General features: G+C 41.0%; 1 protein-coding gene across 8 annotated transcripts in view; it reads right to left on the reverse strand.

Annotated features, from left to right (window-relative positions):
• The window catches only part of AMOTL1 (angiomotin like 1), a 176,372-nt gene that overhangs the window by 139,057 nt on the left and 22,342 nt on the right, over window positions 1–14,973 (reverse strand). For 5 of the 8 annotated variants that reach the window (XM_033862129.2, XM_073808288.1, XM_073808289.1 and 2 more), the window contains one exon: window positions 6,078–6,291. In XM_033862129.2, the coding sequence (XP_033718020.2) occupies window positions 6,078–6,291 (214 nt within the window). The remainder of the gene's footprint in view (window positions 1–6,077; window positions 6,292–14,973) is intronic. The other 3 variants (XM_073808293.1, XM_073808294.1, XM_073808292.1) reach the window with 1 other exon arrangement.

The raw sequence follows: 14,973 nt of genomic DNA on the forward strand, positions 1-14,973 counted from the left end.
CCCCCCCCCCTCCTCACCCTGGGGAGCATGGGCAGGACAGATTTAGGAGGGAAGAGTGGGTCTGTGTCTGCTCTGAGAAAGGCATGACTCTCTCCTGTTATCCTGTCCCTTATCTGCATCCTCTCAGGACGAGCCAACAGAGGACAGCAGGAAAATATATGCACCCACCCATACAGTTTCATCAAAGAGAATTTTGCATTTACTGGTCTCAGCATTAGCTCCAGGGCTGAATTGGCCCAAAGGACATCTCATCTTCTCCTAGGGTTTAATATTCTTTTATTTTAGTACAACCCCACTTTTTATATAATCCTTGATGAAAGGGAGAAAGAAAATATAGTTGCTTTGTTTCCCTTAAATGAAAATCAAGTCTCAGATAACTGCTCTAAGCGTTTGATAACATCCAGAAAAAAGAAATGGGCTCTATAGGAAGAATAGTTCACTATATCTCACCTGAAAAAAAAAATCATTACTTTTAGCAGAAACAATACAAGCCCAGAGATGATATGATATTAAGTCTGACAGGAAGCCAAGGATTCATTTTGGTAAAAATGCTAAATATAGTCTCTGAAAAATTCAAATACCATGAAGTAGATGCTACTAATAAAAGCAAGACATTTTATGAAATATATAAACAACTTGGATCTCTCCAGACCCCTGCGACCAGGATTCCTTTTACCAACTATGGAATAGAGATGAAGATTTAAAAGATGCCCCACTCAACATCATATCAAAGGAAATAAACTCTGGCTGAGCCAAGAAGCAACTAGAAGGTGTATGTGGCCATGAATCAGAATAAACCATTCCAAAAATACACAAAGAAAAAGGTCCCTGCAGAGGAAAATCATACATTTCCAGCTCACACTCAGTTGGATCTACTGAGTGAAATCAGACAAAATACCCTGTGTTAAGATTAAGGGTAAAAACATTTGCTGCCATTGAAATCTATGACTACATCATCACAAGGGACATCCATAGGACGGATCTGAGTTTCTGCTGAGATGCAGAGACCATCCTGATCTCCCATTTTCCACCCCAGTATCCTGGACAGAGGCCTGAGAGGGAATCGCTTCTTTCAGACGCTGCAAAGAGAGTCTACCTGGTGCACAAGAGTCTCTCTTTTTCCACATTAAAATGGTTTTTCCAAGAAGCTATGGCCTTAGCAGTCAGCCTACCGTCGGTGCCGGCAGGAGAATCAGAGGCCTGAGTTCTGGCCTTAGTTTTGCCACTAATCTTTGACAAGTCTCCAAACCTGCCTAGCCTGTATCTCCTCTGTGAAAAGAAATGACCTTTATGAAACTTGTTAAAACGAATGCTAATAGGAGACCGTGGATACCAGATTCTGTTGTATTAATCTTTTTACCACCCTGTATGCAAGAGAAATAGACACAAAGCTCAAATTTACCCCAATATAAAATTTAAAGAAAAAAAGAAATAGACACAAAGGATCAAGCTTCATGGAAAGGTGGAGATGCCCTTTGAAGCTGATGGAGAAGTGAAATGGACAGAGCAGAGCTCTGGGGAATGAAGGCCTGAGTGTGAATGTGAGCTCTGCTGGTGTTTGCTATATGAGTCTTATGGTGCCTTAGTTATCATGCCTTCCCAAGCTCAGTTTCCTCATCTGAAAAATGGGGATAATAATACCTACTTGAAGAGATTTCAATGAGGATTTGAATAAAATGAAATAATGCCCACAGCAGTGCTTGGCACCCAGACCACACTCAGAAAAATTTCCTTCCTTCCTTCCTGACATGTTAAAACTCTCCCTGACCTTGAGAGGGACCAGGAGGGAAATCCGCTCCTTCCTGTTTTTATAACCAGGATGGGAACAGCAGCGCTGAATTTCTAGACACACCTGGCCCCTACTGCCAGGTTAATGTTTCCCACACTTCCTTACTCTTCCCTAATGAGGAGCTTAAGCAGGCTGGGTGCCCTGGGAAGAGTGAATGGCAGCAGGATACCCAAACAGCTGAGCGAGCACATCTATAACATGAAGAAGTGTTTTATAGATTCACTGAGAAGGGCTATGGAGGCCTCCCCTCCTGCACAAATCCCCACACGTCTGATGTGGCAGCTGGCAAATCAAAGGAGCGGCCAAAGGAGCTTACACTGCGCCAATCAGAACCAGGGCTCTGGCCCCCTTTTGCTTTGTGTGTCAGGCACTGCATATGATTTCATTTGGAAAATGTGTTCCAAGCCTTTAAAATAAGTTTGCATAACCACCGGCCCACGTCCTTGAGGGTATTTTAAGAGTGTAGGAAGCGGGAGTGGCAGAGGGACTTTCCTGCAGAAATTCTGTATCACCCTCAGACATCCTGGGTTCTCCCCAGCCAGCTTCCTGGAGGCTGACCCACCCTCATGGCAGCCTGAGATGCTCTGAGGATACCGCAAAGGCAGATGTTGCGTGGATCTGGCCCTGTCTCAAGGCCCATGACTCACCAGGATGACTGAGCCTCCCTAGTAGATAATGCAGTTCTCAGAGGACTCCAGAAAGCCAAGAAAAACACCTCAAGGCCTGGACACTTCCAGGACTTTCCCTGGTACCTCACTAGAAATGTAAACCCCATTAGCCCACGGTGGGCCTCAGAGATGGAGCAGATGGGACCGGCCAGTGCTGGGAAACAGGGGGTGTGGGGTAGGGGATGGAGGAAAGATGCTCTGAGGCAGGTGGGTCAAGGCCTTGGCAATGCGTTAGCTGAGGCGGCCGTCAGAGGGTCTTGGATGATAATCCACACTTTGTGACAGAACTGCTGATTTTTTGGCCCAGCTCAGAGCTAGTGCTCTTTTCTACCGTGACAATTAAGTAAGCAATAAAGAATCTGTAACTGGGCCACCAGAGCCTTTAACTGAGAAGGCAGAGTAGCAAGGGTTGGAGGATGAGTTGTGGAGCAATAGCTTGGCGCAGCTTGGCATTAGGCAGCCCTCGGTTCAAATCCCCACTCTGCCAGTGACCTTGAGAAAGTTTCTCGGTCTCTTCAGGCTCAGGTGTTTTCATTCATAAAAGGAGAATATGGCTGTTGTGAGAATAAATGGCGACAGTCTATATCTATACAAAAAAGGCCCTTTGGGATTGACATATACCCACTACTGTATTTACAAGAGATAACCAGCAAGGTCCTAACGTATAGCACAGGGAGCTCTGCTTAATATTCTGTAATAACCTAAATGGGAAAAGAATTTCAGAAAGAAGGGATATATGTTCATGTATAACTGAATCACTTTGCTGTACCCCTGAAACTAACACAACACTGTAAATCAACTATATAAAATAAATATAAATATAAAATATATAATAAATATATTTATATTTAATATAATTTAATAAATAATAATAATTTAATAAATAATATATATTTATATTATATATAAAAATATAAATATATTATATATATTTATATATAAAATATATATCCAATATAAAATAAAAAATTTTTTAAAAAAGACTATCTTTCAAAAATAAAGGTGAAAAATGTTACCATACATACTTAGGTAGAATTCAGAGTTTTACCATTATTTTTTTAAAAACAAAAAGTAAAAATTAAATAGACATTTTAACAAAAGATAAATTTTAAAAACTAGGGGGAAAAGGGCATAGCATCATGTCTGGTGTAACGTATCTACCTAATAAATGATTACAAATATGCTTTTGTAATTCGTCCAATTCTGACTTAGGTCTGGCACAGCAGAGCTCTCACTTTGTTTCTAGTGCGAGTTTTCTCATCTCATTTCAACATTTCACCATGTTTCCATTTTGCCACCCTGCCTAGTCCTCTTAGGACCTACATCCTTTCCCTGAACCGCAGCCTAGGCCTCTGAGAACCACCCTAATCCAGCTGCTCACAAGGACTTTCACATTTTAGCCACATTGATTCACTGTGACAGCGCTTCACCCACATATGGCAATACAACCATACTCTGTCTTGGACACGTCCATCATCACATACTGATTGTCTGAACTGGGGCCAGGTATCATGGTATCTGTTGCCCATCCGCCCCAGAAGCTCATCACTTACCCAAGAGTAGTGCTTCCCTATTAGGTAGATCCAGACACAGGTCTGGTTCCCCTTCCTATGAGCCAGCCATACCTCCAAAGATTGTAGATACATGATGTGGTGACCTCAAGGAGGTGTGTGATAATGCTTGGAGCTGGTCACAGTAGAATTTCTAGCCCCACCCCTTTGTCACAGTGATCCCTAGGGCTTCCTTCTGCTCTAAAATTGTATGATGGATGACTCTATTGCCTAGGTTACAAAAGCACCAGCGGACAAACCACACCTACTTAATTCTCTCCTCTCTCATCCAGCTTTGGTTAACAAGCTCTGGGGGGAGAGGGGTAACTGAATGAAATGCTCTAGGTATGCTGAAGGTAAGGTGAAGTGATGTAGTGGTGCCGGAAGAAGTTATGCAACCAGTTGGGTTGCCACAGTCAAAAAAGATTCTCAAGGAAAGCAGAAATATGTAGAGGATATGTTCCTAGCCATCATTCATTCATCCATCCATTCATTCATCAAGCCAGCCAGCCGGCCAGCCACCAAATATGCATCAAGTATTTGCCAGACTACTTGTGAAAGGGATGCAAAGGTGAATAAAACAAGATGTCTGCCCCCAAGAAGCTCACACATTGTCTAGGATAATGACAGTACAGTGTGGCAACTCTGTGACACAGGAATCTGCAAGTTCCGTGGCAGCACTGAGGATGGACCACTCATTCAGATCAGGGTGGGGGTGGGTAGGTGGCAGCAGCAGGAAGAGATCCCAGAATAGATGACTTAAGCTGGAACTTCAAAGATGAGCAGGAGCTGGCCAAGTAGAAGGCACATAGTAATGACAGCCTCCACAGAGGCGCACAGGTGTGTGAGAGCATGATGTATTCAAGGATCCAGGGGGAGGTCGATATAGTGATGAGAAAGGGGTTTGCTTTTAGTGAGGGGCAGCAGGAGATGAGTCTAGAGAGGCAGGCAGGGGTCAGATCAGGAAAGGAAGGCTGCATGTTGAGCTGAGGAAGTTCAACTTTATTCCATGGGCTGGGCTGTGAGGAGACACTGGCTTAAGGACCTCTAAAAGTGACTAGGGTGGCAATGCGACAGGGCACAGGAGTGAACAGCTATTGGTTTTTGTCTGGGCCGCATCCAAGTGTCCTCTCTTAGAGTATCAAGCTTCCCTTCGGGGAATCTCCCATTGTGTGCAGTTGTCTTGGTTGGAAGATGTACCCTGATGCAGTGCAGAAGTTCGGTAAATGTTTATTGCTGTATAAGTTACCCCATTTTAGAGATGGGACACAGTAGAGAGTGTAGTCTGGTGATCTCCGTGTCTATCTTACTCTTTTTTTTGTATTCCCAGTGCTTGACACATAGTAGGTGCTCAATAGTTATTGAGTGAATGAATAAACAACAACAAATGGGAGGCATACCCTCTCTAAAAGCATCATGTGAATGCGTTAACTTTAGTGGCCTTTGCTCTCCCATCCATACAATGACTCCTACTGCCCAAGTGGATCTCCATTAGATCTGGGGGATGGGGGATGGGGCAGACTCTTAGACCTGAAAGAGGACCACTGCTCTGTGTCAGGGTTGTGACTCTTACACTTGGATGCCCCACGCCAGGACAGTAAACAACATCCCCATCAATTAATGCTGAGTTGCATTAATCAGATGCTAGGACACAGAACCAGAAGGAAGGTGAACTGACCTAGACTGTTTATACCAGTTGCATTATCTTCAACTTTAATCTTTGCAGGGCTGTGGAGAGGAGAGAAGAGGGGAGGAGGGGGGAGATGGGCAAGAAAATAGTGCCTGACACATGTTAGGGGTTCAAAGATATGTGACTAACTTCCCACCTAGCTAGGGTAAGGTCTCAGTCAATGACAGCTTACATTACTCAGTGTTGCTTATCACGACCCTACAAGTAGGCATTCTTACTCTCATGTTAGAGCTGAGGAAACGATCGATTTTCTTAAGGCCACATAGCTTATAAGAAGGAAATTCCACATCTGAACCCAGGTCTGTCTGACACCAAAGTCCATGCCCTCTCCCCTCCACCCGACTGCTTCTGTGAAAAGGCAAACAGCACTGGGCACGTACAGAGCACAGCTGGGTTGACACAATGGGTGCAGGAGTTGAAGAGGACCGCATGTATCAGGGACAGCAAAAGCAGCCATACCCCCTCTGGTGTTGGCAAAATGATGAATTCCAGCATGAGACAGCCAGGTTCCTTCCTCCAAAGGCCATGTTTCACTGAGGTCCATGCTTGCAGCAAGTCTCTTGTATGTGCAGCTCTCTGATCAAAGGGAATCTCCTGAAATAAATAATGAGCATGAAAAAATGGAGATAAATGACTACTGATGCTCTCCTGGAAAGGGGACACTTTCTTGAAGGAAAGTGGTTAGTTTCTAGTTTATTATGTTTCTTTAGCATGCAAAGACTGTTGTCAATATTCGGGCATTCCAAGACATGGAAACAACCGAAATGTCCATTGATGGGTGAACGGATAAAGAAGATGTGGTACACGTATATACAATGGAAGACTACTCAGCCATAAAAAAAGGATGAAATAATGCCATTTATAGCAACATGGATGCAATTAGAGATTATCATACTAAGTGAAGTAAGTCAGAAAGAGAAAGACAAATACCATATGATATCACATATATGTGGAATCTAAAAAATGACACAAATGAACGTATCTTCAAAGCAGAAACAGACTCACAGACATAGAGAACAGAGCTGTGGTTGCCCGGGGTGTGGGGATGGACTGGGAATTTGGGGTTAGTCGATGCAAACTATTACATATAGAATATAAAATAGATAAACAACAAGGTCCTACAGTATAGCACAGGGAACTATATTCAATCTCCTGGGATAAACCATAATAGAAAAGAGTATTTTAAAATGTATATATATGTGTAACTGAGTCACTTTGCTGTATAGCAGAAATTAACACAACATTGTAAATCAACTATACTTCAATAAAAAATGAAAGATTCAGGCATGGTCTGAGTGTGAGATCTTCCGACAAGGCTGGCTATTCAGGTCTACACACCGTGACCCCCCTCTTCATTCAGTTAACAAATGTTTATGGAGCAACTATTGCAGGCCAGGCTTTGAGCAAGGAACTTACTGTGTATAGTTCTGCATGCTTTATAGAATCCTAGAATTTCAGGGTAGGGTATCAATTTCATAAAAAAATAAATAGCTATATATTTCTATATAGGCCTAAAAAACAGACTGGAAAAATTGAACTAAAATTTTGAGGTAGTTCCCATTGTATTGGAAATATGAATTATTTTTATTTTCTTTACAACTTTCTGCATTTTCCATAATAAATATGCATTACTTTTATAATCTGAAAAAAGTATATAATACATTTTAAGGAAAATCCCAGGGCTGAGAAGGACCATGAAGACCAATTTTCCACTTCCTCTTGAAAACCATGATAGAAAGTCCATGTCAGCAGGGTTCTCGTTTTTCCATAAAAAGGACGCCTCACTGGCTGCCTCCAAGAAGTCCAGCCTGGGAATCTCTACCTGTAAACTGTATCTGGGAAGATTACAACTCATGGCCAAACTTCTGCCTACATTACAAAGAGACTTCATAACCCTTCATAATGCATAACAGGTCCTCCAAAGGACGTGGCTGAATAACTGAACATGATTGATTGACCTAATCTGTGAGTGCAGCCAGAGGGACATCCAGCAGGGGAGAAATCCTATCAGCCTAATTATGATGGGCATCCAGTTATCAATGGTTGTAATCAGAGCAGCTGGCTTGATTTAGTCTCAAGAATGCTGTTCGCTCTGCATGTTCCTGCACTGCCCGTCCAACTGTAGACAAGGCAGTGTACTGCACTTTATTGGGTCCCGGCTCACTAGGGATTTGTGTTCAAGGCAAGCACCCAAAACTTTTAGAGGGGAATTCTGGACCAGAATGGGTATAGCACAATGCCATAGGGAAAACACTGGACTTAACAATAAATCCAGATTTCAGCCCTGACTCTTGCACTAACTGGGTGACTTAGGGCAAACACATTTATGCTCTCAGGACTTAATTTCCTCAACTTCAAATGAAGGAATTAGGACTAGATGATGTCAAAGATCTGTACAGTCTTCCAGGACTTACAGTCTATAATAATATGTTTCTACATACAAAGATGACCTATCCAACCACATTAGTAGGCCAAGAAAGCTGTGTTATTTGTCCATTAGCAAATTGAGACATCAGCCTCAGCATGGGAGAGGTGGCTGATTGAGGCTAGAGGTAGTCTGCAATTGGAATAAGACATGTTCTCTGTGCAGAACTAAAAACATGTCTGGAACAGAAATCCAAACCTGGGCCATGATCTTACTGCTATCATCATGTAATCAAATGAACTAAATAGTCAACATCTTATATCTTTACCAATTATGAAATAATAACAATAATACTACATCCTTAAAAAGCAACATTTATTTACCATACACTGGTCACTCAAACCATTTTATTAATCCTTGCAGTACCCTTGAGAAGTGAGTTGGAGATTCTAGTAACTTTGTTTGACAAAAATAGAGCTTTACTGCTACAGTAATCAAGACAATATGGTACTGGCACAAAAACAGAAATATAGATCAATGGAACAGGATAGAAAGCCCAGAGATAAACCCATGTACCTATGGTCACCTGATCTATGACAAAGGAGGCAAGGATATACAATGGAGGAAAAGACAGTCTCTTCAATAAGTGGTGCTGGAAAAACTGGACAGCTACATGTAAAAGAATGAAATTAGAACACTCCCTAACACTATACACAGAAATAAACTCAAAATGGATTAGAGACCTAAATGTAAGACTGGACACTATAAAACTCTTAGAGGAAAACATAGGAAGAACACTCTTTGACATAAATCACAGCAAGATCTTTTTTGATCCACCTCCTAGAGTAATGGAAATAAAAACAAAAATAAACAAATGGGACCTAATGAAACTTCAAAGCTTTTGCAAACAAAGGAAACCATAAACAAGATGAAAAGCCAACCCTCAGAATGGGAGAAATTATTTGCAAATGAATCAATGGACAAAAGATTAATCTCCAAAATATATAAACAGTTCATGCAGCTCAATATTAAAAAAACAAACAACCCAATCCAAAAATGGACAGAAGACCTAAATAGACATTTCTCCAAAGAAGACATTCAGATGGCCAAGAGACACATGAAAAGCTGCTCCACATCACTAATTATTAGAGAAATGCAAATCAAAACTACAATGAGGTATCACCTCACACCAGTCAGAATGGCCATCATCAGAAAATCTATAAACAACAAATGCTGGAGAGGGTGTGGAGAAAAGGGAACCCTCTTGCACTGTTGGTGGGAATGTAATTCAGCCACTACGGAGAACAGTATGGAGGTTCCTTAAAAAACTAAAAATAGAACTACCATATGACCCAGAAATCCCACTACTGGGCATATACCCAGAGAAAACCATAGTTCAAAACCACACATGCACCCCAGTGTTCATTGCAGCACTATTTACAATAGCCAGGTCATGGAAGCAACCTAAATGCCCATTGACAGACGAATGGATAAAGAAGATGTGGTACATATATACAATGGAGTATTACTCAGCCATAAGAAGCAACGAAATTGGGTCTTTTGTAGAGACGTGGATGGACCTAGAGACTGTCATACAAGAGTGAAGTAAGAAAGAGAAAAACAAATCGTATATTAACGCATATATGTGGAATCTAGAAAAATGGTACAGATGAACCAGTTTGCAAGGCAGAAATAGAGACACAGATGTAGAGAACAAGTGTATGAACACCAAGAGGGGAAAGGGGGTGGGGTGGGATGAACTGGGAGATTGAGGTTGACATAAATATGCTAATGTGTATAAAATAGATAACTAATAAAAATCTGCTGTATAAAAAATAAGTAAATTAAATTAATTTTTTTAAAAAATAGAGCTTTACTTAATCATTGGAGAAGAGAGTGGTTTTCAAAGTAGATTCTCCATCCCACTTGGCCCAGTGGTCTTGACACTCACTGGCCCCCAGGAAACAGATTCACAACGTGATATCTTCTAGATGTGTGAGGTTAGGCCCTCACACCCATACATTTTATTTTATTAAGCTGAGCTACATAGGTTCATGTTGAGTGTTTTATTGACTTCTACTCAAAAACCCTGCTGGTTTCTCTGATGCTTGAATTTCACACCTCGGCTTGGGAAAGTCAAGCACAAAATGTGAAATGAATTGCATCAAACACAAGTATTTCAAGGAAGACTGATCAATCACATCTGTTACTGAAACTCTAACACCATCACGTCAGTCACAAGAAGCCCCAGAGTGGCTCATGAAACTCTGGAGGCTAGAAAATATTTTCCAGACTTCTGGCCATATAAAACAACTTATTCAGAGTTTTCTATAAAATTTTAACCTCTATCCAAGTCAAAATTCTATCAAAGACTAAGTCCATGAAAAAGAAAATAAAAGGCAAAAAGAAAATTATGCAGCCATAGGAATAAGAAGTGAGGAAATAGTTTTGTCTAAAATAACACATGGCAGCTCAAACAATAATATATACAATAAGGTGGGGTTGATGGAATGAGTGGGAAAGTCTACTGAAAACTTAATAGTTGTAACTCTGACTTTGAGAAGCATTTTTTCAAAGAGATATTTATAGTCCATGTTTATTGATGTATTATTCACGATAGCCAAGATATGGAAACAACCTAAGTGTCTTGTCACTGGATGAATAGATAAAGATGTGGAATATATATATACAATGGAATATTATTCAGCCATGAGAAAGAAAGATATCCTGCCATTTACAACAACATGGATGAACCTGGAGGGCATTATGCTAAGTGAAATAAGCCAGACAGGAAAAGACAAATACTGCATGGTATCATGTACATGTGAAATCTAAAAAGAAAAGAAAAGTGGAGCTAATAGAAATAGAGAGTAGAAAAGTGGTTGCCAAGGGAACCACTTGTATAGGGTTAGTTAGTATAAGGGTAGAAACATTCAACTCTAAGATATAAGGGTTAGTTAGTATAAGGGTAGAAACATTCAACTCTAAGATGAACAAGGTCTGAAGATCTAATGTATAACACAGTGACCAGAGTTGATATCACTGTGCTGTATAATAGAAACTTTTTAAAAGAGTGTAATTTAAATGTTCTCACCAAAAGAAAAAAAAGATAAATATGTGAGATGATGGATGTATTAACTAGATGGGAGAATCATTTCACAATGTATATGTATATCAAATCATCATGATGTACACTTTAAATACCTGACAATGTTATTTGTCAATTACACCTCAATAAAACTGAAAAAAAAATAAATAGCAAAAAAAAAAAAAAGTGGAGTGGGGAGAGAGAGAAAGAGAAGAACTAAGCCACCTGCAGAGTGGGACACTGGGATCTATGGAATACTGGCATAATATGAACACATAATTGATATTTAACAAGTACTGGTTGATTGAATGAATGAATAAATGATAATGGCCAGTGTGGGTAAGGACCCTAGTCAGCTATTACATCCCATTAAGCTCCCAAAGGAGACCTGTCTACCCTAAGAGAGACTATGAGGCCAGATGGACCTTTGGACTTAAGGAGTTTAGCCTTTGGTCTCCCTGACCACCAGAACTCTTTTGGGATCCACCTCTAGAGCTGCCTAAGCCAGAAACTGTTTATCTTTTTTTTTCTTTTTTCTGGGCATGCCACGCAGTTTGTGGGATCTTAGTTCCCCAACCAGGGATTGAATTCGGGCCCTAGCAGTGAAATCACTGAGTTCCAGCCACTGGACTGCCAGGGAATTCCCTGGTCATCCTTGATTAACTGATTACATCTCACATCAAATCAATCACCAAGCTTTGTCCAGTTTAACTTTCAAATGTCTCAAGGATGCAACTCCCCTCTGCTTTCATTGTCTCATCCTTAGCTCAGCCACCATCCCTTCACACTGAGACACGGCAATGACTTCAGTGGGTCCTGGTCTTTCTTACTTCCAACCCTTTCTCCACACTTTGTTGTAATATTTTTAAAACACAAATTTGATCATGTCACTCCTTGATCAAAATACTCCAATGGTTCATTATTCCCAGGAGAAAGTCTGGACCACTTAACATGGCATAGAAGGCCCAACTATTGCAAAGTATTTGCAGTCCCTGAATTAGCTCCCCTCTTGGTCTTTTGGATATTCAGCCATTCCCGGAGCTGGAGCAGGAGTGTTCTTCCTGCCTCACCTTGCAAAATACAACTTATCCTTCACATCTCAGATCTGGTTACGTGTCCCCCTAGACTGTCCTGTTCTTGCTTCATTACAGCATGTATCACCCTGCACTGTAATTATCTGTTAATATGCCTGTAGAGTATAGTTCGTAGTATACGTATGTAAGAGCAGAGATTCTATTTATTCGTATCCCTAGCATTGGTATAGGGGCTTCTCAAGGTAAGCAAGCACCCAATATGTGTTTGTCGAATGAATGAATATAGTACTGAATGGTGTTGTTTGGCACAAGCATCCCTCAGTTTAACATGTCACTTTGGAAAGTATTCTCTTTGCAACCTCACCCCCCTCCTCTGCTCCTTTGGCAATTTCTCCACCTAAAACCCGTACCCTATCTGCCTCTGTTTCCTGGCCTTATTCTGACCTTCTCATCCGGTCTAACTGGCTGAGATTATCCCATTTATGCTCCCACTTCAGTGTGCATACTGGCTCCTCTGCCCAGCATGCCCCTGAAGCCCCTGCCCATCATATACCTGCCTCCCTCCCCAAGACTGGGATGCAACTACACTTCTGATTACCCACAGGAGATACCTGCCCACCTAATGCAGCCAAGTCATACCTAGACCTCTAAACAATAACCTCCATGGTCATTTCTGGAGTGGGAGTGGGGGGGCTTAATCTGGAAATACAATTCAGAAAAACCCTATCCATACTTTGATTCTGCCTTAACTGCCATAATACAGCTCCATTAGTAGAGAAGAGATGAATTAACTAGAAGTGCCATGCTTAGGGAATCGGATGGCATATTCCATCATCCAGGCATTCAAGCAGCCATGGGTTCTAAAGAATAGGAACACCCTCATAGCAAGCAGGTCCACTTGCTGATACCTTATAGTATAAATCAAGATATGCATGAAAGTATGTATAGATATAAATATATTAAATGAATTCATTCATTCATTTGATAAATATTTACTTGGTGTCTCCTATGTACAAGTCACTGTGCTAAGTGCTTGGGATAGAAAAGGATAAATACAGCCCTTCCTTCAAAGAATTTTCAACCTTGTAGGGGAGACAAATATATGGACATATTATTACAGAACAATGTACTAAGTGCAAGCTTAGAGGCATGCACAAAGTAAAGCAAAGATCTGTAAATAATAGAATCTGGAAATTAGATGGGATCTTAGGACCTTTAGTCTAACCCTTGCCTTATGCATGACTCTCCAGTATATGTCTATGCAGTCTGTACTTCAATACCCAGTGAGAAGGACCTCACTTTCTCCCCAGGCAGCCCACTGTATTTGTGAACTCTTCAGTCAAGCAATTCATTTTAAAATTTTCGACAAAATATTGATATTCACCAACAGCCCTCAGTGCTGCTGAGCCATTCTAGAGGCTCCTGCCCCTTGTTCTGTTCTTCAAAGGCTGCTTGAAGGTGAGATACTCTTCCAGGAATATCAAGATTTTACCCCATTTTAATACTCTCCAAGCAGATCTGGACCTTATTCTTCAGTGAGTCAGGAATCAGAAGGAACTTTCCATCTTGGTTATGAGTAGGGGGTATAAATCTATCTGGTCACAGAAACAAACTAAATGACTAAATTGAAGCACAAGAAGGAAGAGGTCACAAGATGGGATCTTCCTTCTCAACTAGGAATTTCTATCTAAGATCTCTATTATCTAGGATCTAGGTGTCTGAGTCAAGATGGGGTGCTATGACAAAGTACCACAGACTGTGTGGCTTATAAACAACAGAAATGTATTTCTCACAGTTCTTGAGGCTGGAAGTCTGGGATTAAGGTACCAGCATGGTCAGGTTCTGGAGGGACTCTCTTCCATTTCAGACTACTGACTTATTGTATCCTCACATGGCAGAAGGAGAGCTAGAGAGCTCTCTGTGGGGGTCCCTCTTAAAAGGGCGCTAATCCCATGCATGAGAGCTCCACCCTTATGATCTAAGTTCTTGTCAAAGGCTCCACTTCCTAAGACAATCGCATTGGGGGTTAGGACTTCAACATACGGATTTTAAGGGAACACAAACTTTCAGTCCTTTGCACTAAGTCTAGCCTGGTATCAGCTACCAGAAAAAAGCAATCATCGGAAACCTTGTGGACCACAGTATGATAGAGAGCACTCTCCTCTTGGGCTGCCCCAAGGGTTTGGCTCTGATGAGTTTCAACTTCTAAACTTAGAAGGATATTTTCCTTTCAGCTCCAAATAAACCACATATATTAGAGTATACATCTGGGCTCTTAATATTTCAAATGATAAAATTCAACGGCACTTAAAATACAAGACTTTTAAGCTTGTATGGAAGAAAAGAGAGAGTAGAACACTGTAAATATCCACTGTGAAAGATTACATCTCTTTACGTGGATAAAAAGACATGAAATGCTAGAGGCACAGAGTCTTCCTCTGTCTGAAATGGCTGTTTAGAGAGTTGACATGATTCCCCTGGGCTTTGTAGTTGTTTCCACATATTCTTATCAACTTTGTAGAATTGGAAAGTGTGAGTAACTTAAAAACCAGTCTTTCAGATTGGCTTATCCAACTGGGCAGAGTATTTGTGAAGTTCCTGTGGAATTTATTGATGTTAATATTTTAAGTACCCCAATAAATAATCTATGCTACTACTCTCTAAGGAGCTGTGGCAACAAGCATATTTTTAGGAAACTTAATGAAGTTATAAGATGATGAGATCCTTTGCAGAACTCTCAGTGACTCAGGCTTTTCATCTCTAAAGTCAGTCCATTGAGACCAAGTTCA

Source organism: Tursiops truncatus, chromosome 8, assembly GCF_011762595.2.
Source record: "Tursiops truncatus isolate mTurTru1 chromosome 8, mTurTru1.mat.Y, whole genome shotgun sequence".
Taxonomy (NCBI): Eukaryota; Metazoa; Chordata; class Mammalia; order Artiodactyla; family Delphinidae; genus Tursiops; species Tursiops truncatus.